The sequence below is a fragment of the Heterodontus francisci genome, chromosome 1 (genome assembly GCF_036365525.1).
Source record: "Heterodontus francisci isolate sHetFra1 chromosome 1, sHetFra1.hap1, whole genome shotgun sequence".
Classification (NCBI taxonomy): Eukaryota; Metazoa; Chordata; class Chondrichthyes; order Heterodontiformes; family Heterodontidae; genus Heterodontus; species Heterodontus francisci.
Window position 1 is genome coordinate 85,842,856 of NC_090371.1, and position 27,991 is coordinate 85,870,846.

Consider the following 27,991-nt stretch of genomic DNA (forward strand, 5'->3'; position numbering starts at 1 on the left):
CTTCCCCCACCCACACCCCCTTTCCCTTCTCCCCATTACCCTCTTCCCCCACCCACACCCCCTTTCCCTTCTCCCCATTACCCTCTTCCCCCACCCACACCCCCTTTCCCTTCTCCCCATTACCCTCTTCCCCCACCCACACCCCCTTTCCCTTCTCCCCATTACCCTCTTCCCCCACCCACACCCCCTTTCCCTTCTCCTCCACCCCCTTTCCCTTCTCCCCATTACCCTCTTCCCCCACCCACACCCCCTTTCCCTTCTCCCCATTACCCTATTCCCCCACCCACACCCCCTTTCCCTTCTCCCCATTACCCTCTTCCCCCACCCACACCCCTTTTCCCTTCTCTCCATTACCCTCTACACCCACACCCACATCACTGCTCCACCACTATCCCCTGGCTCTTCCTCGTTGGCGCATGCTCAGCCTCAGGCGCCGGCTCGTCACGGAGAACAGTTGCGTAACACGTGACCTATGGTCCTGTGACTCTCCTCCCCTCCCCCCACCCAGTCGGCGCTGGCCTGGTGCAGCGGTTCAGAATGGCGGAAATGGTGCGCCCGAGAAAATCTAGGCAGGCAGCTAAAGTACAGGTAACACAACGAGCAGTCGGAGGTCTAGGCCACCTTCCGCGCTCTCTGACGAACGTACCTGACAGCAGCGAAAAGGCATCAGTTCTGGCAGTTGTTCATGCAACCCCCACCCCGGGGTAGATGTAGGGCCGCAGGAAGTCTAAGGAATCAAGAGTGAGACGGGGGAAAACACTATATCTGGATTAGCAGCTCTACCTGATGAGGTGTTGGGCTTGTATTGAATGTATAACTGTTATCTTCTTGGAAAAACACTGCTCTGTCGCATTTTCATTCCTAGCAGTCTCGTTGACATCTCTATACCTTGCACTATTGATAGATGTACTTCTGGTGTAGACCCCCTTTGAATAAAAATCTGTACTTTAAAACATCCACATTTTGTACAGTTAAATATAACTGTTTAGTGATTTAATTTCACAAATTATCACTTTCCAAATTTAATATTTCGCCACAACTACCTGTTGCTTAAACATTACTCTATTCATATCTGCAAAGAAATACAAACTTTGTCATTTCTTTTGAAACGCAAAGCACTTTTGGTTTTTCTCCTCTTGGATGAAAGCATAATGGAAACTTGTGACTCCAGAATTTAAACACAAAGGCCCAATGTTATATGGTGAATAAAGAAAGTGAAACTGATGTCTGTGAAACCATATTGAAAGAGGGCTAATGTCTACCATTTTTTGGGATTTTCAGGATAAAAAGAAAAAAGATACTGCAGAAATTAAGAAAAAGGAAATTTCAAAATCTGAATCAGACCAAGAATCAGTTTCTAATACAATAACAAAAACAGGATTTTCCTCATCCACCTTTACTGCAGTTGATAGCCAAACAAAAACTATTTCAAAACCTAATGAGGGCCAAACTGAGGATCACCAATTGCTTTCAGGTTTGTTGGGAGCTGAGATGACTGTGAAAAATACTCAAGAGTCTGAATCACGTTTAGAAGCTGTGCCCATTACAATTATTGAATCTGAAATTGATTCAAAACAACATGTTGGGTTAGACAGTGAAGATCAACAGATTCAAGTGGATCAGGCAAAAAAAATAAACTCTTACCATAATACTCTGCTTCAAGAGGTGCCTGAGATTCCAGAAACTAATGAACTGCCTTGCTCCAGTAAGACTACTATTGACAAAAACCAAGAACATTTGCAGAATATTAGTGATGTTGAACCTGCTGTTTGTGGTGCTTCAATGGACCAAATGATATTGCATTCTAGAAGTATTTCCTCACAGAAGGTAACAGTTGATTTGAAGAAAAAGGAGGTAATGAGGAAGGACATTCAAAAACCTGTTATTTTAATACTGGATGATAGTGAGAGAGAGACTATTGATATGGAGCTGCATACCATCACTGCAGATCTTCCTGTACAGTTGACCATTGAAAGACTGTATCCTGATTTGCCATTGGAAGTCAGGGGAGATCCTGGAACTGCAATCATAGAGCAGGTTTCACCTCATTCCAGAACACTGTATCCAGTGATTCCAAGAGAACCCGAAATTGTACCTTTCTCAAAAGAAGAGCTGAAAATGTTTGCATTAGGTTCGTGGCTAGAAAACGTTGATACATACACTGAAGAATTTCTTTCTCTGGCCAGTCAGGATAAAAATGATCTTTTTGAACTACTTATGAACTATGGGAGATGTAGAAAACAACTTCTGCTGGCTGAAGCAGAACTGCAGACAATGATGTGTAATTATAAGAGTATCAAAAAAAGACTTTGGACATTCAAGGAAGAGCAACTGACTATCCAGGTCAGATTTTGTTTTTAGTTTTGAGTTTTGCTCAATAGATCCTAGTCTTGAAACTTTTAATCACAACCAACATCACTAATTAACATTCTGTTTTCAAGAATCAACATAATTGTTTTTAGTTCAGCTTTATTGGTGTGCTGTTAAAAAATTGGAGATCAGAACTGGATGTAGAATTGTATTTCATTAAGTTCTGATGAAAGGTCATCAACCTGAAATGTTAACTCAGTTTCTGTCTTCATAGGTGCTGCCTGACCTGAGCATTTTTAGTATTTTCTGCTTTTATTTCAGATTTCCAGCATCCAGTATTTGCTTTTGTATTGAATTCCAAGTTTGAGCCACCAAATGTATTATAGATAGAGTTGCCCGTCTGGTATCATCACTCTGTTCATGCTGGTATCAATATGTGGAAATGGAATTTTAAAAAATCTGAAGTTTGTTCATTTGCATGGACTGTAGTTGATTTTCAGACTTTTAAAACTAATGAAAAAGAGCACACGCAATCTACTTTCTTGATTCCATTTGTTTAGTTATTTTGCTCCTAATTCTTTTCGGCCACCTTTGTTGTATTCCAGTTCTGTTTTTTCAGGTTGCCACAGCTCCTGGTTAGGTAGTTGATGAGTGTATATTTTTTTTTGGCTAGATGTCCATGTATTCCTCTTAATCTGCATTAACTTCTAAAAGGCATTAATAGCGCAGTTAGCGCCATTAAGCCATTTATATTATATAAGCCATTTATAGTGATGCATTTAGGCAGCATGGAGTTGTTAATCCAGTCAAGGTTCTGACATTAGTGTCATGCATTCTTTAAACAAGGGTGGGGTTGGGGGGAGGAAATCCCCAAATTTGTGAATATATCTCAAATATGGTGAACTGAAGAATGTGGGAGACTGCAGGAGGTCAACTCTTAAGATAACTTAGGGAAGTGGATGGTCGTGGCACATGCAGTTCAACATGGATAAATTCAAAGCTTGGGGGGGAAAAAGAATAGAAATGCAACCTGCATTTTAAAATTCACAACAGAATTGAGAAATCCAGTAATGTAGATATACAGGTCTTAAAAAGCAAGATTGGAAGTTGAAAAACGTGAGAGTACATGGAATTCAATTTTTGAAAGGGTTATTTAATTAAAAAGCAGCAAAATGGTCAATCCATTTGAATCCTCAGTGTCCAGCCTTTGGCCCTCCGTTCACCACAACTTTTCTGCAGCTACTGATTGTTCAGCTGCACCCTTGTGTCCATCCTAGTCCCCAATAAAATCATTACTCCCTCTAACCTTGGCCATTCACCTGGTACGGCCCTCATCTACGCTCCCTTAAGTCCGTGGGACATAGACATGAAATTATATGGTGGAATAACTGGTTTAGCCATCCACTGCCAGATCTGATTGGACCACTTCAAACACTATCTGGTCCAGCTTTTGTTTGCTAACACTGCTCACTATTTCTTTGGTTTCTTTTCTCTATTGCATGCCATCTTCTTAAACCCCTCTCCCCTGCCTCTTGCACCCTCACCTCCAACAATAAGTGAGAGGAGCTCATGGACTTCTTTGGATGGTCTCGATCTTAGTTCCAGTCAGCTGCCTCCGTCACGCCCCTGCTTCCATTAGCCAGCCTGGCTAAACTACTTCTAATGCTCCCCTCTGCCCTAGTCCTGAATTTGCATCTTTCTCTAGTTTCTTCCCTGTCTCTTCTCATGCTCTCTCTGAGCTCATCGTCCATGAGACCCACCTGCTGCTCCCTTGATACTATTCCCACTAACTACTGACCACCTAACTTCTCTTTCTGGTGGTCTCATGTTAACTGTTACTGTAAATAGTTCTCTTCAGGCATTCTCTCTCCTTTAAATCTGCTGTCATCACCCCTCTCAAAAACTAATCCTTGGCCTCACCATCCTTACAAGCTACCATCCCATCTCCAACCTCCCTTTCATCTCCAAAGTCCTTGACCATGTTGTTGCCTCCCAAATCCATTCCCATCTTACCCGGAATTCCATGTTTGAGTCCCACCAATCAGGTTTCCGCCCCTGCCATAGTACTGAAACAGCTCTTATCAAAGTCACAAATGACATCCTATGTGAATGTGCGAAAGGTAAACTTTCCCTCCTCATCCTTTTTGAACTGTCTGCAGCCTTTGACACAGTTGACCACACCATCCTCTTCCAACACCTCTCCACTGTTGCCCAGCCGGGTGGGACTCTTCTCACCTGGTTCTATTCTTATCTATCTAATCATAGCCAGAGAATCACCTGCAATGGCTTCACTTCCTGCTCCTGCACTGTTAGCTCCAGTGTTCCCCAAGGATGTATCCTTGGCCCCCTCCTATTTCTCATCTACATCCTGCCCTTCAGTGACATCATCTGAAAGCACAGCATTAGTTTTCTCATGAATGCTGATGACACACAGCTCTACCTCACCACCACCTCTTCTGACTCCTCCACTGTTGCTAATCTATCAGAGTGCTGATCTGACATCCAGTACTGGATGAGTAGAAATTTCCTCCAATTATTTTTTTTTCTTTGATGGCATGTGAGAACCGCTGGCAAGGTTGTTGCCCATTCCTAATTGTCCTTGAGAAGGTGGTGGTGAGCCACTGCCTTGAACTGCTGCAGCCCATCTTGTGTAGGTACACCCACAATGCTATTAGGAAAGCACACTATTGAGAAGACTGAAACCATTGTTTTCAGTCCCCGCTCCAAACTCTGTTCCCTAGCCACTGATTCCATCCCTCTCTCTGGCAATAGTCTGCTCGCAGCCTTGGTGTCACATTTGACCCCGAGATGAGCTTCCGATTTCATATTCGCGCCATCACTAAGCCCGCCTATTTCCACTTCCATAACATTTGCCCAACTTTGACCCTGTCTCAGCTCATCTGCTGCAACTCTCATTCATGCCTTTGCTATCCCTAGAGTTGACTATTCCAACGCACTCCTGGCAGTTCTTCCATATTCTATCCTCCATAAACTTGAGGCTGTGCAAACCTCTGCTGTCCTTGTCATAACCCGCACCAGGTGCCGTTCGCCTATCATCCCTGTGTTCGCTGATCAACGTTGATTCCTGGTCAAGCAACATCTTGATTTTAAAATTCTCACCCTTGTTTTCAAATTCCTCCATGGCCTCACCCCTCGCTGTCTCTGTAATCTCCTCCAACCCCACAATCCTCCCAGATATCTGCGCTTCTCTAATTCTGACCTTTTATGCATCCCTGATTTTAATCACTCCACCATTGGTGGCCGCACCTTCAGTTGCCTAGACCCTAAGCGCTCGAATACCCTGCCTTTAGACACTCCTTGAAACCTATCTCTTTGACCAAGCTTTTGGTCATCTGGCCTGATATCTCCTTGTATGTGGTTTGTACCATATTTTGTTTTATAATGCTCTTGTGAAGCTCCTTGGGATATTTTATTACATTAATGGTGCTATTTAAATATAAGTTGTTGTTGAATCAGTTAGGCCAAAGTTGGAGTGGTGTGCACAGTTTTTGTAGATTGGTGTAGAAAGAATATTGAAGTCAAGGGAAATGCGCAATGCGGATCCATTAGTATAACAGTTATATTAATCATAACGAGAAATTTGAAATTTAGTGCTGTATTAATAGGAGCAAAAAAGATTAAGGGGGAGAGAATTTAACTGAAGTGCCCAAAAATTTGAAACCTTTTGTTTGAAGGATCAACAATGAAGTCTCCCTCAAATGAAACTCTCCTTAGCCCTATTTCCTCACAAAATATCTATCTCCAGCTTGTCTGCTCCAAGTCACAAGAACACAAGAAATAGGAGCAGGAGTCGACCATGCAGCCCCTCAGTCCCTCGAGCCTGCTGCACCATTCAGTACAATCATGGCTTATCCTCAGTCTCAACTCCACCTTCCCGCCTACTCCCCATATTCCTTGATTCCCTGAAATGCCAAAAATCTGTGTTATCTCAGCCATAAATATATTCAACGATGAAGCATCCACAACACTCTGGGGTAGAGAATTCCAAACGTTCACAATCCTTTGAGTGAAGAAATTTCTCCTCATCTCAGTCCTAAATGATTGACTCCTTATCCTGAGTCTGTGTCCCCATGTTTTAAATTTCCCAGCCTGGGGAAACAACCTCTCGGTGTCTACCCTATCAAGCCCCTTCGGAATCATGTATGTTTCAATGGGATCACCTCTCATTCTTGTAAACTCCAGGGAATATATGCCCAATTTACTCAGCCCCTCATCATCGGACAACCCCCTCATCCCAGGAACTAATCTGGTGAACATTCGCTGTACCGCCTCCAATGCAAGCATATCCTTCATTAAATATGGAGACCAAAACTGCGCACAGTGCTCCATGTGTGGTCTTACCAAAGTCTTATGCAACTGTAGCAAGACTTCCTTATTGTTGTACTCCAGTCCCCATGCAATAAAGGCGAACATGCCATTTGCCTTCCTAATTGCTTGCTGTACCTGCATGCTGACTTTGTGTTCCTTATACAAGTACACCCAAGTCCCTCTGAACATCAACATTTACAAGTTTCATGCCTTTTAAAAAAAATCTGCTTTTCTGTTCTTATGACTTCCCCACATTATACTCCATCTGCCATTTTATTGCCCACTCAGTTAGCCTGTCTATATCTTTTCACAACCTCTTTGTGTTCTCTTCATAGCTTACATTGTCACCTCGCGTCGTATCATTAGTAAACTTAGATACATTAATCTCTGTCTCTTCATCTAAGTTATTAATAGATTGTAAATAGCTGAGGCCCCAGCACTGATCCTTGTGGCACTCCACAGCCTGCCAACTCGAAAATGCCTTGTTTATCCCTACTCTGTGCTTCTTGCCCATTAATCAATCTTCTATCCATATTAATATATTGTTCCCAACTACATGAGCTCTTACCTTGTCTATTAACCTTTTGTGTGGCACCTTGTCAAATGCCTTTTGGATTTCCAAGTATACTACATCTACTGGTTCCCCTTTATCTACCCTAGTTACAGCTTCAGAAAAACTCTAATAATTTTGTCAAACACTATTTCCAAACCATGTTGACTTTATCTCTTTATCTGATCATACTATGATTTTCTAAATGTACTGTTAAGACTTCCTTAATTATAGATTCCAGCATTTTCCTGAGGACTGATGTCAGGCTAACTGGTCTGTAGTTCCCGGTTTTCTCTCTCCTTTCTTGAATAACAGTGTTACATTTGCTAACTTCCAATCTGCTGGGACCATTCTAGAATCTAGGGAATTTTGGAAAATTATAACCAGTGCATCCACAATCTCTGCAGCTACATCTTTTAGAACCCTGGGATGTAGGCCATCAGGTCCTGGGGATTTGTCGGATTTTAGTCCCTTAAGTTTCTCCAATACTTTTTCTCTGCTGAATCCTTGAACTTATTGTTGCCTCTCATCCATTCCCATATCTCCTGCAACTCCTTCTTTGAATCTGTCTAATCAGGTTTTTGACCCACCAAGATCACTGCAGACATGGGGTCAGCTTCCACATTTACGTTGATGAGTCCAGCTCTACCTTTCCACCACCTCTATCAAACTCTGTGCTGCCTTTATGTTGTTTGCTTGTTTGACCTATCTCCACCTCCATAAAATTGCCCAGCACTGACCCTCTCTCAGTCCATATCCTGCCGAAATGCTCATCAATTCCTTTGTCACCTCCAGGCTCATCCATTTAAACGTTCTCCTGACCAGCCTCCTAGCCTCCTCCCCCTAAACCTCAGCTCATGCAAAACTCTGCGCCCTATTTCCCATTGTGTACCATGTCCCATTTTCACATTACCCCTATCCTGATGGCCCTAACTTGGTTCCCAGCCTTCCAACACCAGAAATTTAAAATTAAAACTATAATCTGCATTTTAGCATGGAAAGAGGATTGGTTAGCTAACAGGAAGGAGAGAGTAGGGATAAATGCGTCATTTTCAGGTTGGCAAGCTGTAGCTAGTGGAATGCCTCAGGATTGGTGCTGGGGCCTCAACTATTTACAATCTATATCAATAACTTGGATAAAGGGACAGAATGTATGGTTGCTAAATTTGCTGATGATACAAAGATAGGTAGGAAAGTAAGTTCTGCAGAGGACATGAGTCTGCAAAGCGATATAGAAAGGTTAAGTGAGTAGGCACAAATTTGGCAAATGGAGTATAATGTTGGAAAATGTGAATTTGTCCACTTCGGCAGGAAGAATAGAAAAGCAGTATACTTAAATGGCGAGAGATTGCAGAACTCTACGGTACAGAGGAATCTGGGTGTCCTAGTACATGAATCACATAAGGGTGGCGCAGTGGTTAGCACCGCAGCCTCACAGCTCCAGCGACCCGGGTTCAATTCTGCGTACTGCCTGTGTGGAGTTTGCAAGTTCTCCCTGTGTCTGCGTGGGTTTCCTCCGGGTGCTCCGGTTTCCTCCCACATGCCAAAGACTTGCAGGTTGATAGGTAAATTGGCCCCTGTAAATTGCCCCTAGTGTAGGTAGGTGGTAGGGAAATATAGGGACAGGTGGGGATGTGGTAGGAATATAGAATTAGTGGAGGATTAGTATAAATGGGTGGTTGATGGTCGGCACAGACTCGGTGGGCTGAAGGGCCTGTTTCAGTGCTGTATCTCTAAATAAAATTTTTTTAAAAACTAAATAAAAAACATAAGAACTAGGAGCAGGAGTAGGCAATTCACCCCCTTGAGCCCGCTCCGCCATTCAATACGATCATGGCTGATCTCATCTCGGCCTCAACTCCACTTTCCTGTAGTTTGCATGTACAGCAAATGATTGTGAAGGCAAGGGGAATCAAGTATAAAAGTAAGGAAGCTTTGCTACAGTTGGACAGAGATTTGGCAAGACCACATCTGGAGTACTGTGCACAGTTTTGGTCTCCTTACTTAAAGATATAATTTTTTTATTCTTTCATGGGATGTGGGCGTCACCTGCAAGGCCAGCATTTGTTGCCCATCCCTAATTGCCCTTGACACCTGAGTGACTCGTTAGGCCATTTCAGAGGGTAGTTAAGATTTGACCACATTACTGTGGGTCTGGAGGCACATATAGGCCAGACAAGTTAAGAACGGCAGATTTAATTCCAGATTTTTATTAATTAATCGAATTTAAATTCCATCAACTACCACGGTGGAATTTGAACCCGTATCCCCAGAGCACTACCCCAGGCCTCTGGATTACTAGTCCAGACTGATTCCTGGGATGGCGAGACAGAGGTATGAGGAGAGATTGAGTCAGTTAGGATTATATTTGCTGGAGTTCAGAAGAGTGAGGGGGGATCTCATAGAAACCTATAAAATTCTAACAGAACTTGACAGGGTAGATACAGGAAGGATGTGGGGCAGTCCAGAACCAGGGATCATAGTCTAAGGATACGGGGTAAACCTTTCAGGACTGAGATGAGGAGAAATTACTTCACGCAGAGAATGGTGAGCCTGTGGAATTCGCTACCACAGAAAGCAGTTGAGGTGAAAACAATGTATGTTTTCAAGAAGGAGTTAGATATAGCTCTTGGGGCGAAAGGAATCAAAGGATATGTGGGGAAAGCGGGAACAGGTCACTGAGTTGGATGATCAACCATGATCATAATGAATGGCGGAGCAGGCTCGAAGGGCCGAATGGCCTACTCCTATTTTCTATGTTGCTGTGTTTCTATGACATTACCACTATGCCACTGTCTCCCCTGGCATTAGAAGCAGTTCAGAGAAGGTTCATTCGAATAGGAATGAAGGGTTTATCTTGTGTGGAAAGGTTGGGCCTCTATCCATTGATGTATAGAAGAATGAGAGGTGATCTTATTGAAACATATAAGATCCTGAGGTGACTTGACAGGGTGGATACTGAGAGGATGTTTCCTCTGGTCGGAGAAAATAGCACCAGAGGACAAAGTTTAAAAATGAGATCTCCCATTTAAGACGGAACCTTAGTCTGTGGAATTCTCTTCCCCAGAGCAGTGGAGGCAGGGTCATTGAATATTTTAAGGCTGAATTAGATAGATTCTTGATCGTCAAGGGAGTCAAAGGGTATAGGGGGTAGACAGGAAAATAGAGTTGAGGCCACAATCAGATCAGCCATGATCTCTATCAAATGGCGGAGCAGGCTCGAGGGGCCAAATTGCCTACTCCTGTTCCTAATTCGTATGTTCGTAAATGTAAATTCCTCCATGGCCTTGCTTTTCAGGGACCTGGGTTCGAATCTGGGTACTGCCTGTGCAGAGTTTGCAAGTTCTCCCTGTGACTGCGTGGGTTTTCGCCGGGTGCTCCAGTTTCCTCCCACAGCCAAATACTTGCAGTTTGATAGATAAATTGGCCATTGTAAATTGCCCCTAGTGTAGGTAGGTGGTAGGGCCTATGGGATTACTGTAGGGTTAGTATAAATGGGTGGTTGTTGGTCGGCACAGACTCGGTGGGCCGAAGGGCCTGTTTCAGTGCTGTATCTCTAAAATAAATAAATAAATGCAATTTCTCCATTCCCTTGATTCCACCTTGTGTTTTTGCCTTTACACCCACTATTGGCTGGTGTGCCTTCAGTTTCCTCGGCCTTCTGCTCTAGAATTCCCTTCTGCCTTGCAACCTCCCTCTCCTATTTTAAGATCCTCCTTAAAATCAATGTCTTTGGCTAAGCTTGTAATCACTTCTGATAGAGCTTTCTTTGGCTTGGCATTCAATTTGTATTCTTGTGCCTGTAAAATGTCTTGGGATGTTTCTTTACATTGAAGGCACAATATAAATGCAAGTTGCAGTCTCAGAATCAGTGAACATATTTTATAATAGGGCACAGATTAATAATTTTAAATTGTAGAGCAGGAGAATTGACTTTCCCTTCTTGGATGTAGGATGACGCTGGCAAAGCTGCATTTACTGCACTTTGCCTTCTCCTTAAAATGTTGCAGTCATTATGCCTCCAGGATAGTGTTAAGTAGGGAATTCCAGGAGTGAGGGCTTTCCCCTAATATTTTTGCTGTTGTCCTTTAGAGGTCATGGGGAGGGAGATGCTGTTGGAGACCTTACTGCAGTGTATTCTGTAGGTAATGCATACCACAGCATGTGTAGTGCGTAGGCCACCACTTTGGGAGTGGTTGATTGGGTGATAATTGCCAGATTAGGTTCATTTCATTTTTTTTGCAAAGAAGGCACACCTGGGCAAGTTTCTTCATTGTTGCGTAGATTCCGTTGTCAAAGCTATCTTGTAACAGCTTGGTGGGGGATAGAATTGGGTCAATCCACAGAGGCTTCAATTTTCCTATATTATGGAGCAGATCTTTCTTTTCATCTCTTGTGTCAATGAAGTGCTGGCTGTCACCTGTCTTTTCAGACACGAGACCACCAATTGTTCACTCCTGCTGCTGGATAGCCACCAGAAGTTCCTCCAGTTAACTTCTGAGCCACAGCTGGCATTTTATCAGGATAGATAGTATTGGCTAGCTAACAGGAAGTGGAACGGACCTCGGGAGATCGCCAAGAGAAGAGCGGCCAACTGGACCCCGAGGATCGTGGCCTAGACACTTAACATTTGGGAGCGAAGAGCAGTCCAGGCGTGCCGGAATTTTGAAAAAAAGAAAAAATGTCAACAATGACATCACAGGAAAGCTGCAAGGTGATTGGTTGGGTAAGTAATGGCTGTTAGTGCCTGTAAATAGCTTAATAAAAGGGGAAAGTTCTTTTTTTTTGGAAAAAACCTCAAAACCTACCGTATAAGTGATAAGGTTAATACTACTAAAGTGTGTTTTTTTTAAATTAGTGTAATTTATTAAGGACTTTAGATTGTAGTGGGTAGTGTTTGGAACGACCAGCGAGCCCCATCCTTTTGGCACAGCATGAGGAGGGTACTGGATGCCGAGAATTGATGCAACCAGTAAGGCCGGCTGAGTTCAAATCACAGTCGAGACGAGGATTCAACGCAGTAGGATACCGATGCCGGATTTATTGGTCAACGCCTGAAACGCGCTGCGGCTTCTCCGGCGTCGGTGACGGGGGAACTGAGCAGCGGCGCACTCAAAGCTTTCCTCATGCTTTTGGGACGCCGAGGAGCGGCCCCCTCCCTGGAGCCCGGCATGGCTGCGCCGCCCTTCATGCTCGACACTCTGGACGGACAACTGAGTTTCCCACCGGCTCGGGAGCAGCGACCTCGCTGCTTCATCTTTCAGGCGTTTACAAACCATTAAAAACAGGTATCGACCTCCCACTTTCAGTACTCATGAAATCCAATCGAGTTGCTGTGCTGGGAATCTCCCCACCCCCCACCCCCTCGCATCCCCTTCCCAGCTCCCCATCGCACCCCCTTACTTCCACCCCTTCCCCTGCACCCTTTCCCCTTCTCTCCTCCCCTCTCCCCCTTCCCCTCCCCGCTCCCCCTCCCCCCCCCTTCCACCTTACCCCTCCCTGCACCCCCTCCCCCCCCCCGGAGCAGGGGCCCTAACAACCCCACTGAGAGACCAAGGCTAAGGGAGTAAACCCTAACAGAAAATCCGGAGCGGAACCGCGAAGGTGGTCATGTGTCACCTTTGGCATGTTTCCGGCAGTTCCTGCAGCCATACCGGTGCCAAGCGTCGTGCTCTGCACTCCTTTGGAACACACCAGTGAGGCCGAGAGGGCGGTTTTGACGCTTGGGCAACTCATAACCTCCATACATCCGCCCAGGCATGCGCCATGGAGAGGTCACTCCATAGTCGCCTCACAGCGACCAAAACAACACAGAAGGCAGCAGTTATGGGTTATAAGTCCAGCTCAATTGGCATAGAGATTGGGCGCCACGGGTTGCTTTTGTCAGTGGGAGAGGTCATCGTGTTTCACTGGACAGCTACTGCCCGCCTAAAACTGGGCAGCCCCTGGTCAGTAAGGTTCTGTCCCGCCACGGTCCACCTGCTTCAATGGGTGTTTGGAGCTCAGGGTCATTGCTCGACAAGTGGACTGCAACACCGCACCAAAGAGCACGACAAAAAAAGGACAGAACGTACCAGCCCTTTGTTTTGCAAGCTGAAACGTCAGAACTATGTGTCCTGGCCTATCGGAAGACCTTACACAAATCAACGATTCTCGGAAGGCCGCCATCATTAACAAAGAGCTCAGTAGACTCAATGTGGACATTGCAGCACTTCAGGAGACATGCCTCCCTGCGAGCGGATCTCTAAGAGACCAAGACGACACCTTCTTCTGGCAGGGTAGGGATCCTGAAGAACCAAGACAGCATGGAGTGGGCTTCGCCATCAGAAACTCCTTGCTCAGCATGATAGAGCCACCCTCAAATGGCTCGGAACGCATACTGTCCATCCAACTGTTCGCCGCCTCTGGTCCAGTACACCTACTCAGCATCTATGCTCCAACACTCTGCTCCCCACCTGAAGCTAAAGACCAGTTCTACGAGGAACTCCATAATATCATTAGTAGCATCCCCAATACTGAACATCTGTTCCTGCTGGGGGACTTTAATGCCAGGGTTGGGGCCGACCATGACTCATGGCCCTCCTGCCTTGGGCGCTATGGCATTGGAAGGATGAATGAGAATGGACAGAGACTGCTTGAGCTGTATATCTATCATAACCTCTGCATCACCAACTCGTTCTTTTGCACTAAACCCTGTCACCAGGTTTCTTGGAGGCACCCAAGGTCACGTCGTTGGCACCAGCTGGACCTCATCATCACAAGGCGAGCCTCTTTAAACAGCGTTCAAATCACACGCAGCTTCCACAGTGCAGACTGCGACACCGACCACTCCCTGGTGTGCAGCAAAGTTAGACTCAAACCAAAGAAGCTGCATCACTCCAAGCAGAAGGGCCGCCCGCGCATCAACACGAGCAGAATTTCTTATCCATAGCTGTTGCATAAGTTTCTAAATTCACTTGAACAAGCCCTTCAAAACACTCCGACAGGGGATGCAGAGACCAACTGGGCCCACATCAGAGACGCCATCTATGACTCAGCAATGACCACCTATAGCAAACGTGAAGTGGAATGCAGACTGGTTTCAATCTCACTTTGAAGAGCTGGAACCTGTCATAGCTGCTAAGCGCATTGCACTGCTGAACTACAAGCAAGCCCCCAGCGAGTTAACATCCGTAGCACTTAAAGAAACCAGAAGCGCTGCGCAAATGACTACTGGCAACACCTATGCAGTCATATTCAGCTGGCCTCTGACACCGGAAACATCAGAGGAATGTATGATGGCATTAAGAGAGCTTTTGGGCCAACCATCAAGAAGATTGCCCCCCCTCAAATCTAAATCAGGGGACACAATCACTGACCAACGCAAGCAAATGGATCGCTGGGTGGAGCACTACCTAGAACTGTACTCCAGGGAAAATGTTGTCACTGAGACCGCCCTCAATGCAGCCCAGTCTCTGCCAGTCATGGACGAGCTGGACGTACAGCTAACAAAATCGGAACTCAATGATGCATTGAGTCTCTAGCCAGCGGAAAAGCCCCTGGGAAGGACGGCATTACCGCTGAAATAATCAAGAGTGCCAAGCCTGCTATACTTTCAGCACTCTACGAACTGCTTTACCTGTGCTGGGACGAGGGAGCAGTACCCAGGATATGCGCGATGCCAATATCATCACCCTCTATTAGAACAAGGGTAACCACGTTGACTGCAACAACTACCGTGGAATCTCCCTGCTCAGCATAGTGGGGAAAGTCTTCGCTCGAGTTGCTTTAAACAGGCTCCAGAAGCTGGCTGAGCGCTTCTACCCTGAGGCACAGTGTGGCTTTCAAGCAGCGAGATCGACCATTGACATGCTGTTCTCCCTTCGCCAGCTACAGGAGAAATGTGTGAACAACAGATGCCCCTCTATGTTGCTTTCACCAAAGCCTTTGACCTCGTCAGCAGACGTGGTCTCTTCAGACTACTAGAAAAGATTGGACGTCCACCAAAGCTACTAAGTATCATCACCTCATTCCATGACAATATGAAAGGCATAATTCAGCATAGCGGCGCCTCATCAGACCCCTTTTCTATCCTGAGTGGCGTGAAACAGGGCTGTGTTCTCGCACCTACACTGTTTGGGATCTTCTTCTCCCTGCTGCTCTCACATGCGTTCAAGTCTTCAGAAGAAGGAATTTTCCTCCACACAAGATCAGATGGCAGGTTGTTCAACCTTGCCCGTCTAAGAGCGAAGACCAAAGTACGGAAAGTCCTGATCAGGGAACTCCTCTTTGCTGATGATGCTGCATTAACATCTCACACTGAAGAGTGTCTGCAGAGACTCAGCAACAGGATTGCGGCTGCCTGCAACGAATTTGGCCTAACCATCAGCCTCAAGAAAACGAACGTGGAAGTGGTTCAGGAGTTCACCTACCTAGGCTCAACTATCACCAGTAACCTGTCTCTTGCTGCAGAAATCAACAAGTGCATGAGAAAGGCTTCCACTGCTATGTCCAGACTGGCCAAGAGAGTGTGGGAAAATGGCACACTGACACGGAACACAAAAGTCCGAGTGTATCAAGCCTGTGTCCTCAGTACCTTGCTCTACGGCAGCGAGGCCTGGACAACGTATGTCAGCCAAGAGCGACATCTCAATTCATTCCATCTTCGCTGTCTCCGGAGAATCCTTGGCATCAGGTGGCAGGACCGTATCTCTAACACAGGAGTCCTTGAGGCGGCCAACATCCCCAGCATATGCACCCTACTGAGCCAGCGGCGCTTGAGATGGCTTGGCCATGTGAGCCACATGGAAGATGGCAGGATCCCCAAGGACACATTGTACAGCAAGCTCGTCACAGGTATCAGACCCAATGGCTGTCCATGTCTCCGCTTTAAAGATGTCTGCAAACGCGACATGAAGTCCTGTGACATTGATCACAAGTCGTGGGAGTCAGTTGCCAGCGATTGCCAGAGCTGGTGGGCAGCCATAAGGTGGGGCTCAAGTGTGGCAAGTCAAAGAGACTTAGCAGTTGGCAGGAAAAAAGACAAGTGCAAGGGGAGAGCCAACTGTGTAACAGCCCGACAACCAATTTTATCTGCAGCTCCTGTGGAAGAGTCTGTCACTCTAGAATTGGCCTTTATAGCCACTCCAGGCGCTGCTTCACAAACCACTGACCACCTCCAGGCGCTTATCCATTGTCTTTCGAGACAAGGAGGCCAAAGAAGAAGTAGTCGTGTTTTGAGTAGAACAAGGCCCCTAGCGTAATTGGTATATTTTAATTAAAGGAAGTAACTAAGTAATCTAAAGGCAAGTCATGGCAGGAGAGCTCACACCCGTGATATGCTCCTCCTGTGCTATGTGGGAAATCAGGGACGCTTTGTGTCCCTGACGACCATGTTTGCAGGAAGTGTATCCATCTGCAGCTACTGGCTACCCGTATTATGGAGCTGCGAGTGGATTCACTGTGGAGCATTCGCGATGCTGAGACCATTGTGGCTAGCACGTTTAGTGAGGTAGTCACACTGCAGACAAATGCTGCAAAGGCAGAAAGGGAATGGGTGACCACCAGGCAGAGTAGAGGAAGGCAGGTAGTGTCGGAGTCCCTTGTGGCCATCCCCCTCTCTAACAGATATACTGCTTTGGATATTGTTGGAGAGATGGCTCGGAAAAGCAGCAAGAGCAAAGTTCATAGCACCATGGTTGGCTCTGCTGCACAGGAGGGGAGGAAGAAGAGTGGCAGGGCTATAGTGATGGGGGATTCAATCGTAAGGGGAACAGACAGGCGTTTCTGCGGCCGCAAAAGAGACTCCAGGATAGTATGTTGCCTCCCTGGTCTAAGGGTCAAGGATGTCTCTGTGTGGCTGCGCGGCATTCTGAGGGGGGAGGGCGAGCAACCCAGTTGTCATGGTACATATCGGTACCAATGACACAGGTAAAAAAAATGGGGAGTTCCTACAAGCTGAATATCGGGAGTTAGGACGAAAATTAAAAAGTAGGACCTTAAAGGTAGTAATTTCAGTATTACTACCAGTGCCACGTGCTAGCGAGAGCAGAAATAGCAGGATATATCAGAATACATGGCTGGAGAAATGGTGTAGGGGGGAGGGATTCAGATTCCTCTTAGAACTTTCTCTGTACAGAGTAATGTATTTTAACAAAAGTGGCTATTGAGGCAAAGACTAACATAAAGAGTTTTGGATAAAATTATACAGTGAAAGGACTGGGAGCTCCTTTAAGGAGCTGGTATTGTCAGAAGCAAAATTCAGGAACACTCTGCCTAACACCACAGTGGGTGTACTTATACCACATGGACTGCAGCAGTGCAAGAAGGTGGCTCACCCCCACCTTCTCGAGCGCAATCAGGGATGAGCAATAAATTTTGGCCTTGCCAGTGACATTCATATCCCAAGAATGAATAATAAAGAGAGTTGAATGTCATGTGATGAATGATGGGACAAAATATTTTGAACTGAAAGTGCAATTTCCTCATGGTTGTCTCTGACTTGGAGTTAGGGATTTACAAGCAACTGTTAACTTCTCACAGCATTATATAGCCGCTAATTGACCTCAGGTTTGTTTATTAGCAGCAACTATACATTGTGGTCTTAAAAGAGACAGGCTGAATTAAACACAGTACCACTCTTGCAGAAAAATAGTCATGCAATCTGAAATTTAATGCTTCTGTTATTCCAAAATGACACATCACCTGATTCACCATAAAGAATACCATGAGAGAGTATTGTAAATAATTTTTTAAGGCCATATTGTTCAGGCATCAAACATTTTAGCAATTTTAGTTATTGCATGTAGGTCTGGTAAATTTAATGGCTGTGTTTGCAGCTTCTGGTTTTGAGCTGTCTAGTTGACAGTGAGCAGGTTTTCTTGGGGTCAGTTGCCTTCCTTTTTTTAATTCATTCATGGGATGTGGGCGTCGCTGGCTAGGCCGACATTTATTGCCCATCCCTAATTGCCCTTGAGAAGTTGGTGGTGAGCTGCCTTCTTGAACCGCTATAGTCCATGTGGGGTAGGTACACCCACAGTGCAGTAAGGAAGGGAGTTCCAGGATTTTGACCCAGTGACAGTGAAGGAACGGCGATATAGTTGCAAGTCAGCATGGTGTGTGGCTTGGAGGGGAATTTGCAGGTGGTGGTGTTCCCATGCATCTGCTGCCCTTGTCCTTCTAGGTGGTTGAGGTTGCAGGTTTTCAAGGTGCTGTCCAAGGAGCCTTGGTGCGTTGCGGCATGCATCTTGTAGATGGTCTGCACTGCTGCCACTGTGCGTCAGTGGTGGAGGGAGTGAATGTTTGTGGATGGGGTGCCAATCAAGTGGTCTGCTTTGTCCTGGCTGGTGTTGAGCTTCTTGAGTGGTGTTGGAGCTGCACCCATCCAGGCAAGTGGAGAGTATTCCATCACACTCTTGACTTGTGCTTTGCAGATGGTAGACAGGCATCAGAGAGTCAGGAGGTGAGTTACTCGCTGCAGGATTCCTAGCCTCTGACCTGCTCTTGTAGCCACGGTATTTATATGGCTACTCCAGTTCAGTTTCTGGTCAATGGTAACCCCGAGGATGTTGATAGTGGGGGATTCAGCGATGGTAATGCTGTTGAATGTCAAGGGGAGATGGTTAGATTCTCTCTTGTTGGAGATGGTCATTACCTGGCACTTGTGTGGTGCAAATGTTACTTGCCACTTTTCAGCCCAAGCCTGGATATTGTCCAGGTCTTGCTGCATTTCTACACGGACTGCTTCAGTATCTGAGGAGTCACGAATGGTGCTGAACATTGTGCAATCATCCGCGAACATCCCCACTTGTGACCTTATGGTTGAAGGAAGGTCATTGATGAAGCAGCTGAAGATGGTTGGGCCTAGGACACTACCCTGAGGAACTCCTGCAGTGATATCCTGGAGCTCAGCTGATTGACCTCCAACAACCACAACCATCTTCCTTTGGGCTAGGTATGACTCCAGCCAGCGGAGGGTTTTCCCCCTGATTCCCATTGACCTCAGTTTTACTAGGGCTCCTTGATGCCATACTCGGTCAAATGCTGCCTTGATGTCAAGGGCAGTCACTCTCGCCTCACCTCTCGAGTTCAGGCCTTTTGTCCATGTTTGAACCAAGGCTGTAATGAGGTCAGGAGCTGAGTGACCCTGGCGGAACCCAAACTGAGCATCGCTGAGCAGGTTATTGCTAAGAAAATGCCGCTTGATGGCACTGTTGATGACACCTTCCATCACTTTACTGATGATAGAGAGTAGGCTGATGGGGCGGTAATTGGCCGGGTTGGATTTGTCCTGCTTTTTGTGTACAGGACATACCTGGGCAATTTTCCACATTGCAGGGTAGATGCCAGTGTTGTAGCTGTACTGGAACAGCTTGGCTAGGGGCGCGGCAAGTTCTGGAGCACAGGTCTTCGGTCCTATTGCCGGAATATTGTCAGGGCCCATAGCTTTTGCAGTAACCAGCTCCTTCAGTCGTTTCTTGATATCACGCGGAGTGAATCGAATTGGCTGAAGTCTGGCATCTGTGATGCTGGGGACTTCAGGAGGAGGCCGAGATGGATCATCAACTCGGCACTTCTGGCTGAAGATTGTTGCAAATGCTTCAGCCTTATCTTTCGCACTGATGTGCTGGGCTCCCCCATCATTGAGGATGGGGATATTTGTGCAGCCACCTCCTCCAGTTAGTTGTTTGATTGTCCACCACCATTCACAGCTGGATGTGGCAGGACTGCAGAGCTTAGATCTGATCCGTTGGTTATGGGATCACTTAGTTCTGTCTATCGCAGGCTGCTTACGCAGCTTGGCAGGCAGATAGTCCTGTCTTGTAGCTTCACCAGGTTGACACCTCATTTTGAGGTAATCCTGGTGCTGCTCCTGGCATGCCCTCCTGCACTCTTCATTGAACCAGGGTTGGTCTCCTGGCTTGATGGTAATGGTAGAGTGGGGGTTATGCCGGGCCATGAGGTTACAGATTGTGGTTGAGTACAATTCTGCTGCTGCTGATGGCCCACAGCGCCTCATGGATGCCCAGTTTTGCATTGCTAGATCTGTTCGAAATCTATCCCATTTAGCACGGTGATAGTGCCACACAACACGATGGACGGTATCCTCAATGTGAAGACGGGACTTTGTCTCCACAAGGACTGTGCGGTGGTCACTCCTACCAATATTGTCATGGACAGATGCATCTGCAGCAGGCAGATTGGTGAGGACGAGGTCAAATATGTTTTTTCCAATTGTTGGTTCCCTCACCACCTGCAGCAGACCCAGTCTGGCAGCTATGTCCTTTCGGACTCAGCCAGCTTGGTCAGTAGTAGTGCTGTCGAGCCACTCTTGGTGATGGACATTGAAGTCCCCCACCCAGAGTATATTCTGTGCCCTTGCCAACCTCAGTGCTTCCTCCAAGTGGTGTTCAACATGAAGGAGTACTGGCTCATTAGCTGAGTGGGGAGCGGTAGGTTTCATTAGCCATGTTTGACCCGATGCCATGAGACTTCATGGAGTCCGGAGTCGATGTTGAGGACCTCCAGGGCAATTCCCTCCCGACTGTGTACCACTGTGCTGCTACCTCTGCTGGGTCTATCCTGCCGGTGGGACAGGACATACCAGGGATAGTGATGGCGGTGTCTGGGACATTGTCTGTAAGGTATGATTCCGTGAGTCTTACTATGTAAGGCTGTTGCTTGATTAGTCTGTGGGACAGCTCTCTCAACTTTGACACAAGCCCTCAGGTGTTAGTAAGGAGGACTTTGCAGGGTCGACAGGGCTGGGTTTTCTGTTGTCGCTTCTGGTTCCTTGGTCAATGCTGTGTGATCTGTCCGGTTTCATTCCTTATCGAAATTTTAGTAGTTAGATACAACTGAAAGCGTTTAATTGTCAACCACATTGTTCTCCGTCTCGAGTCACATTTCGGCCAGACCAGATAAGGACAGCAGATTTCATTCCCTAAAGCACATTAGTGAACCAGATGGGGTTTTTAACGATCATCGACAATGGTTTCATGGCCATTTTTAATTCCAGATTTATTAATTGAATTCAAATTACATGTTCTGCCGTGGTGTGATTCAAACACATGTCCCCACAGCAATACCCTGGGTCCCTGGGTTACTCGTCCAGTGACAATACCACTGGTGCCACCGCCGCCACCTCCTCTGAGTGACTTGCTGATGAAATCATATCTGATATCAGCTGAGTGGTCCTTTATATGCATTAGAGGCAATAGGTCTCTGGGATCCGAAAACAAGACTAAGTGCAAAATGAAAGCAAAATACTGCAGATAACTAAAAATAAAATGGCTCATTTCAGGCAATGTAATGAGTACTACCGGGAAGTGATGAGAGAAGGCTGAGGTCCAACCAGTCCCAAACACAACTATGTTGGAGTGGGAAACTCCTGACCACTTGGTGGTGTTGCATTGTGAGGGAGTGAAACTCTGAGAGAATTATCACAGTGGCCCTGTCATGAACCTCAATTTATATTGGAGCAAGTAAACAAAAATGGTCTATGCGTTTTTGAATAGGGAACACTCCTACAGTTTTCTGATCAGGAAAGGGAAACAATCTATCAAATTGTAAGACCATTGCATGGGCAATGAAAATAGGCATGTGCTGGGGTTGCATTGACAAAAATGGATTGCATTTTTGCTGCAATTAAAGGAGTATTCTGTCCTAGAGACAGCACGAACAGATCTGGCAATGCAAAACTGGGATCCATGAGGCTCTGTGGGCCATCAGCAGCAGCAGAATTGTTCTCAACCACAATCTGTAACCTCATGGCCCGGCATATCCCCCACTCTACCATTACCATCAAGCCAGGAGACCAACCCTGGTTCAATGAAGAGTGCAGGAGGGCATGCCAGGAGCAGCACTAGGCATACCTAAGCTCTGCAGTCCTGCCACACCCAGCCGTGAATGGTGGTGGACAATTAAACAACTAACTGGAGGAGGTGGCTGCACAAATATCCCCATCCTCAGTGATGGGGGAGCCCAGCACATCAGTGCGAAAGATAAGGCTGAAGCATTTGCAACAATCTTCAGCCAGAAGTGCCGAGTTGATGATCCATCTCGGCCTCCTCCTGAAGTCCCCAGCATCACAGATGCCAGACTTCAGCCAATTCGATTCACTCCGCGTGATATCAAGAAACGACTGAAGGCACTGGATACTGCAAAAGCTATGGGCCCTGACAATATTCCAGCAATAGTACTGAAGACCTGTGCTCCAGAACTTGCCGCACCCCTAGCCAAGCTGTTCCAGTACAGCTACAACACTGGCATCTACCCTGCAATGTGGAAAATTGCCCAGGTATGTCCTGTACACAAAAAGCAGGACAAATCCAACCCGGCCAATTACCGCCCCATCAGCCTACTCTCAATCATCAGTAAAGTGATGGAAGGTGTCATCAACGGTGCCATCAAGCGGCACTTGCTTAGCAATAACCTGCTCAGTGACGCTCAGTTTGGGTTCCGCCAGGGCTACTCAGCTCCTGACCTCATTACAGCCTTGGTTCAAACATGGACAAAGGGGCTGAACTGAAGAGGTGAGGTGAGAGTGACTGCCCTTGACATCAAGGCAGCATTTGACCGAGTATGGCATCAAGGAGCCCTAGTAAAACTGAGGTCAATGGGAATCAGGGGGAAAACCCTCCGCTGGCTGGAGTCATACCTAGCGCAAAGGAAGATGGTTGTGGTTGTTGGAGGTCATTCATCTGAGCTCCAGGACATCACTGCAGGAGTTCCTCAGGGTAGTGTCCTCAGCCCAACCATCTTCAGCTGCTTCATCAATGACCTTCCTTCAATCAAGGTCAGAAGTGGAGATGTTCGCAGATGATTGCACAATGTTCAGCACCATTCGTGACTCCTCAGATACTGAAGCAGTCCGTGTAGAAATGCAGCAAGACCTGGACAATATCCAGGCTTGGGCTGATAAGTGGCAAGTAACATTCGTGCCACACAAGTGCCTGGCAATGACCATCTCCAACAAGAGAGAATCTAACCATCTCCCCTTGACATTCAACGGCATTACCATCGCTGAATCCCCCACTATCAACATCCTAGGGGCTACCATTGACCAGGAACTGAATTGGAGTAGCCATATAAATACCATGGCTACAAGAGCAGGTCAGAGGCTAGGAATCCTGCGGCGAGTAACTCACCACCTGACTCACCAAAGCCTGTCCACCATCTGCAAGGCACAAGTCAGGAGTGTGATGGAATGCTCTCCACTTGCCTGGATGGGTGCAGTTCCAACAACACTCAAGAAGCTCGACACCATCCAGGACAAAGCAGCCCGCTTGATTGGCAACCCATCTACAAACATTCACTCCCTGCACCACTGATGCACAGTGGCAGCAGTGTGTACCATTTACAAGATGCACTGCAACAATGCACCAAGGCTCCTTGGACAGCACCTTCCAAACCCGCGACCTCTACCAACTAAAAGGACAAGGGCAGCAAATACATGGGAACACCACCACCTGCAAGTTCCCCTCCAACTCACACACCATCCTGACTTGGAACTATATCGCCGTTCCTTCACTGTCGCTGGGTCAAAATCCTGGAACTCCCTTCCTAACAGCACTGTGGGAATACCTACCCCAAATGGACTGCAGCAGTTCAAGAAGGCAGCTCACCACCACCTTCTCCAGGGCAATTAGGGATGGGCAATAAATGCTGGCCTGGCCAGTATCGCCCACATCCCATGAATGAATAAACAAAAAAGCACACAGGCGAGGTGATTGAGACTGAGAAATCTATTACGACGGAAGGGTTAAGGAAGTTGTGATCATCTTTGAAAAAAGTTCAAAATTATGAGTGAAATATACAAAAATGATCTGTGCAATTTTGCTTTAATGATTTTGATTTCGCTCTGAAAAATATTTTAGATGCTGCAGCAGGGTGATTGTGGGTAGGTAATCAGCAGCACGCTGATGATGGTCCTTTAAGAAATCTCACATTTTAAAAGGAAGGGTACTTTTAAGAACCTTGCCTTTAAATGTAATTGGAACTGGAGTTGGGGGAGACTTTCCCCAGCCAGTTGAGCATAAAAGGATGTTGGTTGAGAGGTGAAAGAGGCTGGGAATTGGTAAGTTTTCTAGGGCTACGAGTTTGTAAGATTGTAAGAGAAAGGAGGCTCCATGATGGCCAGGACTGTGTAACAATGCATATAGAATCCATCGGTCCAGCTGTAGATGCATGGGTTATTTATATAGCGTCTTTAACATAATAGAACATCCCAAGGTGCTTCACAGGAGCTTAGGGTCTTGGCAAATGAAGGCATGCCACCAGTGGCGGAGCGATTGAAATCAGGATGCTCAAGAAGGTAGAATTAGAGGAGCACAGATATCTCGGAGGGTTGTGGGACTGGGCAAGATTACAGAGACATTGCTTGACTGAGATCCAGTGTAGGTCAGCAAGCACAGGGGTGATAGGTAAACGGGACTTAGTGTGAGTTAAGTCACAGGCAGCAGAGTTTTAGATGCTCTCAAGTTTACAGAGTAGAATTTGGAAGACCAGCCAGGAGTGCATTGGAGTAGTCAAGCCTCGAGGTAACGAAACCTGAATGAGGCTTTCAGCAGCGGACAAGCTGAGACAGGTGAAATTGGGCAGTGTTATGGAGGTGGAAATAGGCAGTCATAGTGATGGCTTGAAGATAAGGTCGGAAGCTCGTCTCGAGGTCATTTGTGACACCAAATTTGTGAACAGGCTTGAGGTTTAACTGGCATTTTTTGTTACTATTTTTATGTTCAAATGTATTTGACTAAAGAAAATGCATTTTTGTATTAGGTATTGTATAATTCCATTGTTCATGGAAATCTACACCTGTTGGCTTCCTCCATCGCTAATATTACTATATATTTTTTAATTTACAGGGAACTTGTGCTGATCAATCAAAAGTTACAGCCTATCACCGATTTCAGACTGTGGAGATGAGCAATTTGGTTCTTGGAGAGCTTCAATATGTGTTGGAAATTAAGGCTGATCACTTGCATCAAACACTGGCTTTACATGCCTACACCTCAGTGCTTTCTCGCCTGCAGGTGGAATCTTACATATACAGGTTGTTGAACAGCTCACCAGCATTTAGAGCAGTGGCAGTTCTGCAAAGACAAGGTTAGTATATCATGAGTATATAGCTTAGCATTTTGAATGTGGACCTTCAGTCCAGTGAAGGGTCTACACCAAAACATTAACCTGTCCTTTCATTTAAAACACATGCTGGTGGACCTGCTGTGCATTTCCAGTGTTTTATATCTTTATTTCTTTGGATTTCCAGTTTTTATTAATATGCGTAGTCTTGGTGACAAAATTTACCAAATTTCTTTTAAAACAAATAGAATAAAAGCTAAAGTAATAAACAGGTGTGCACTTCTAGTTGATTTTAATTCACTAGGAACTTTTCAGTCAGCACTAAATCTTAAAAGTGCACCTCCTCTGATTGCTATTTGTGTATGCCGATCTTTATTTTGACCCTATTTGATTGTTTTGACTTCAAGACAAGAATTTTCTGAAGAAAAATTAAATCCTGGAAATATGAAATAAAAATGAAAACTCTGGAAGTGCATAAAAGGTCAAGCAACATCTGAAACAGAAAGACAGGTATATTTGGGATTGGATCCTTAACCAAAACTCAAATGGTCAGGCTGAAGAAGCAACTTCATAGGACTGGTCACAATAAAGGAGGAGAGAACAACAGGCACAGGTCAGGAATGTAGGTATGTTAGAAGAGGCAGCTTATAGTTTCCATAGCCTGTGAATCAATTTTAAAATACTGGAAAGAATAAGGCACAAGTCATCACTGCCATAAAAAAGACAGGAATGAGAGAGATCTATCTCAAAATAGAAATGAAAGCAGTGGAAAAATAGGAATCATTCAGCTCATCAATCCTGTTCTGTGATCTGTACCTCAACACCACTTACCCATCTTTGTACTTTACCCCTTGATACCCTTACCTAGCCTGCTTTTTGACATCCAGTCTCAGGTGATCTATAATGTGGCGCAGTGGTTGGCACCGCAGCCTCACAGCTCCAGCGACCCGGGTTCGATTCTGGGTACTGCCTGTGTGGAGTTTGCAAGTTCTCCCTGTGTCTGCGTGGGTTTCCTCCGGGTGCTCCGGTTTCCTCCCACAAGCCAAAAGACTTGCAGGTTGATAGGTAAATTGGCCATTATAAATTGTCACTAGTATAGGTAGGTGGTAGGGAAATATAGGGACAGGTGGGGATGTTTGGTAGGAATATGGGATTAGTGTAGGATTAGTATAAATGGGTGGTTGATGTTCGGCACAGACTCGGTGGGCCGAAGGGCCTGTTTCAGTGCTGTATCTCTAATCTAAAAATGTTGGGAAGACCGAAGCCATTGTCTTTGACCCCTATCAAAAACTCCATACCCTTGCTGCTGAATCTATTCCCATACCTGACCACCATCCTAGGTTGAACCAAATGGTTCGCAATCTCTGCATCATATTCAACCCCGAGCTGAGTCCATATTCTTTTCATCACAAAAGGCCCCTTCTTCCATAATGTTGCCCGCCTCCATCCTAACAGTCTTATTCGAAAACCCGTATTGTGCCTTTGTTACCTCCAGATCCGATTATCCCACTGCTTTCCCGTTCTCTCTTCAAATTGTCCAAAACTCTGCTGCTTGTACCCTGTCCTATTCAGCCATTACCCCTGTCCACGCTGACCTACGTTGCTCTTGGTCCACCACTGCTGCTAATTTAAAATTTTTATCCTCATGTTTAAATCCGTTTGTGGCCTCACCCCTCCCTATCTCTGTGACCTTCTTCAGCTCTACAATCTTTCCGTAACACTTTGTTCCTGGCCTCATGCATCCCTTCCTTCATTCAACCATTGACAGCCATGCCATCACCCGTCAAGGCCCTACACTTTGGAGTTCCCTCCCTTAACCTCTGTCTCTTTACCTTCTTTAAGACCCTCCTTAAAAATAAACTACTTTGACCAAACTTTTAGTCACCCCTCCAAATGTCCCCTTTGGCTCAGTGCCAGTTTATCTGATTCCCCGTCTGTGAAGTACTTTGGATTTTTTTTTCTCAAGTTAAAAACGCATTAAGTAAATCCAGTGGTAATTTTCACGTCATATGTTCACATTGCTGTGCAATAAAGTAGCTTATCGAATCATCTTCAGCCAAGCATTTGTTCAGTCAACCTTTAGCGAGATTGGAACACTTCAAGTACAAAACATAAATAACCAGCACAGATCCCTTTGTTACACTATTATCCAAATAGATACAGGGCAGTGCGAATCAAGTCCCATAAAAATAATGCACTCAAACCACTTATGGGAGCAACTGACTGGACTCAAAAAGGCACCTACAGCAGACTTAAGTTTGTAACACAAGGTTACCAGAGCTTCATGTGGACTGTTAGCTAGCTGATGAAACCAAGGCTGAAACCTTTCCAGGTTAAAGAACAGGTTCCTCAACTTGACCATATTAAACATAGTTTCAGCATCCATTGAAAGTAACATAGTGGGATACTTATCAGAAGAGTATAATTACTTATTTTAAGTTTAATAATTTCAAATTGGCAGTAGTGATGAAGCAACAGCTGATGTAGGTCAGCATAGACAGGGGTGTTGAGTGAGTAGGACAGGATACAGGCAGCAGAGCTTTGTAAGGTGCAGAGAAGTAACATAGTCACACATTCTATTTGGTAACTTTATATAAGGCAGCATTGATCCAGTTCCATGTGCAAATACTGTTATCAGTGTTTGGCATTCAACATTGAACAAGATGAGTATCGCTTCGGCAATGGGTACGGTTCTTCCCTACTTTTGCCGGTAATGACATTACTGTGCCTTTTGAATGTTAG

General features: G+C 45.8%; 1 protein-coding gene across 1 annotated transcript in view; it reads left to right on the forward strand.

The window, feature by feature from the left end:
* The first annotated feature begins 505 nt into the window (after positions 1-505).
* epg5 (ectopic P-granules autophagy protein 5 homolog (C. elegans)) overlaps positions 506-27,991 on the forward strand; it is a 229,378-nt gene continuing 201,892 nt past the window's right edge. The window contains exons 1-3 of the mRNA XM_068032710.1: positions 506-588; positions 1,282-2,343; positions 25,033-25,273. Of these exons, the coding sequence (XP_067888811.1) occupies positions 538-588; positions 1,282-2,343; positions 25,033-25,273 (1,354 nt within the window). The 5' untranslated portion in view covers positions 506-537. The remainder of the gene's footprint in view (positions 589-1,281; positions 2,344-25,032; positions 25,274-27,991) is intronic.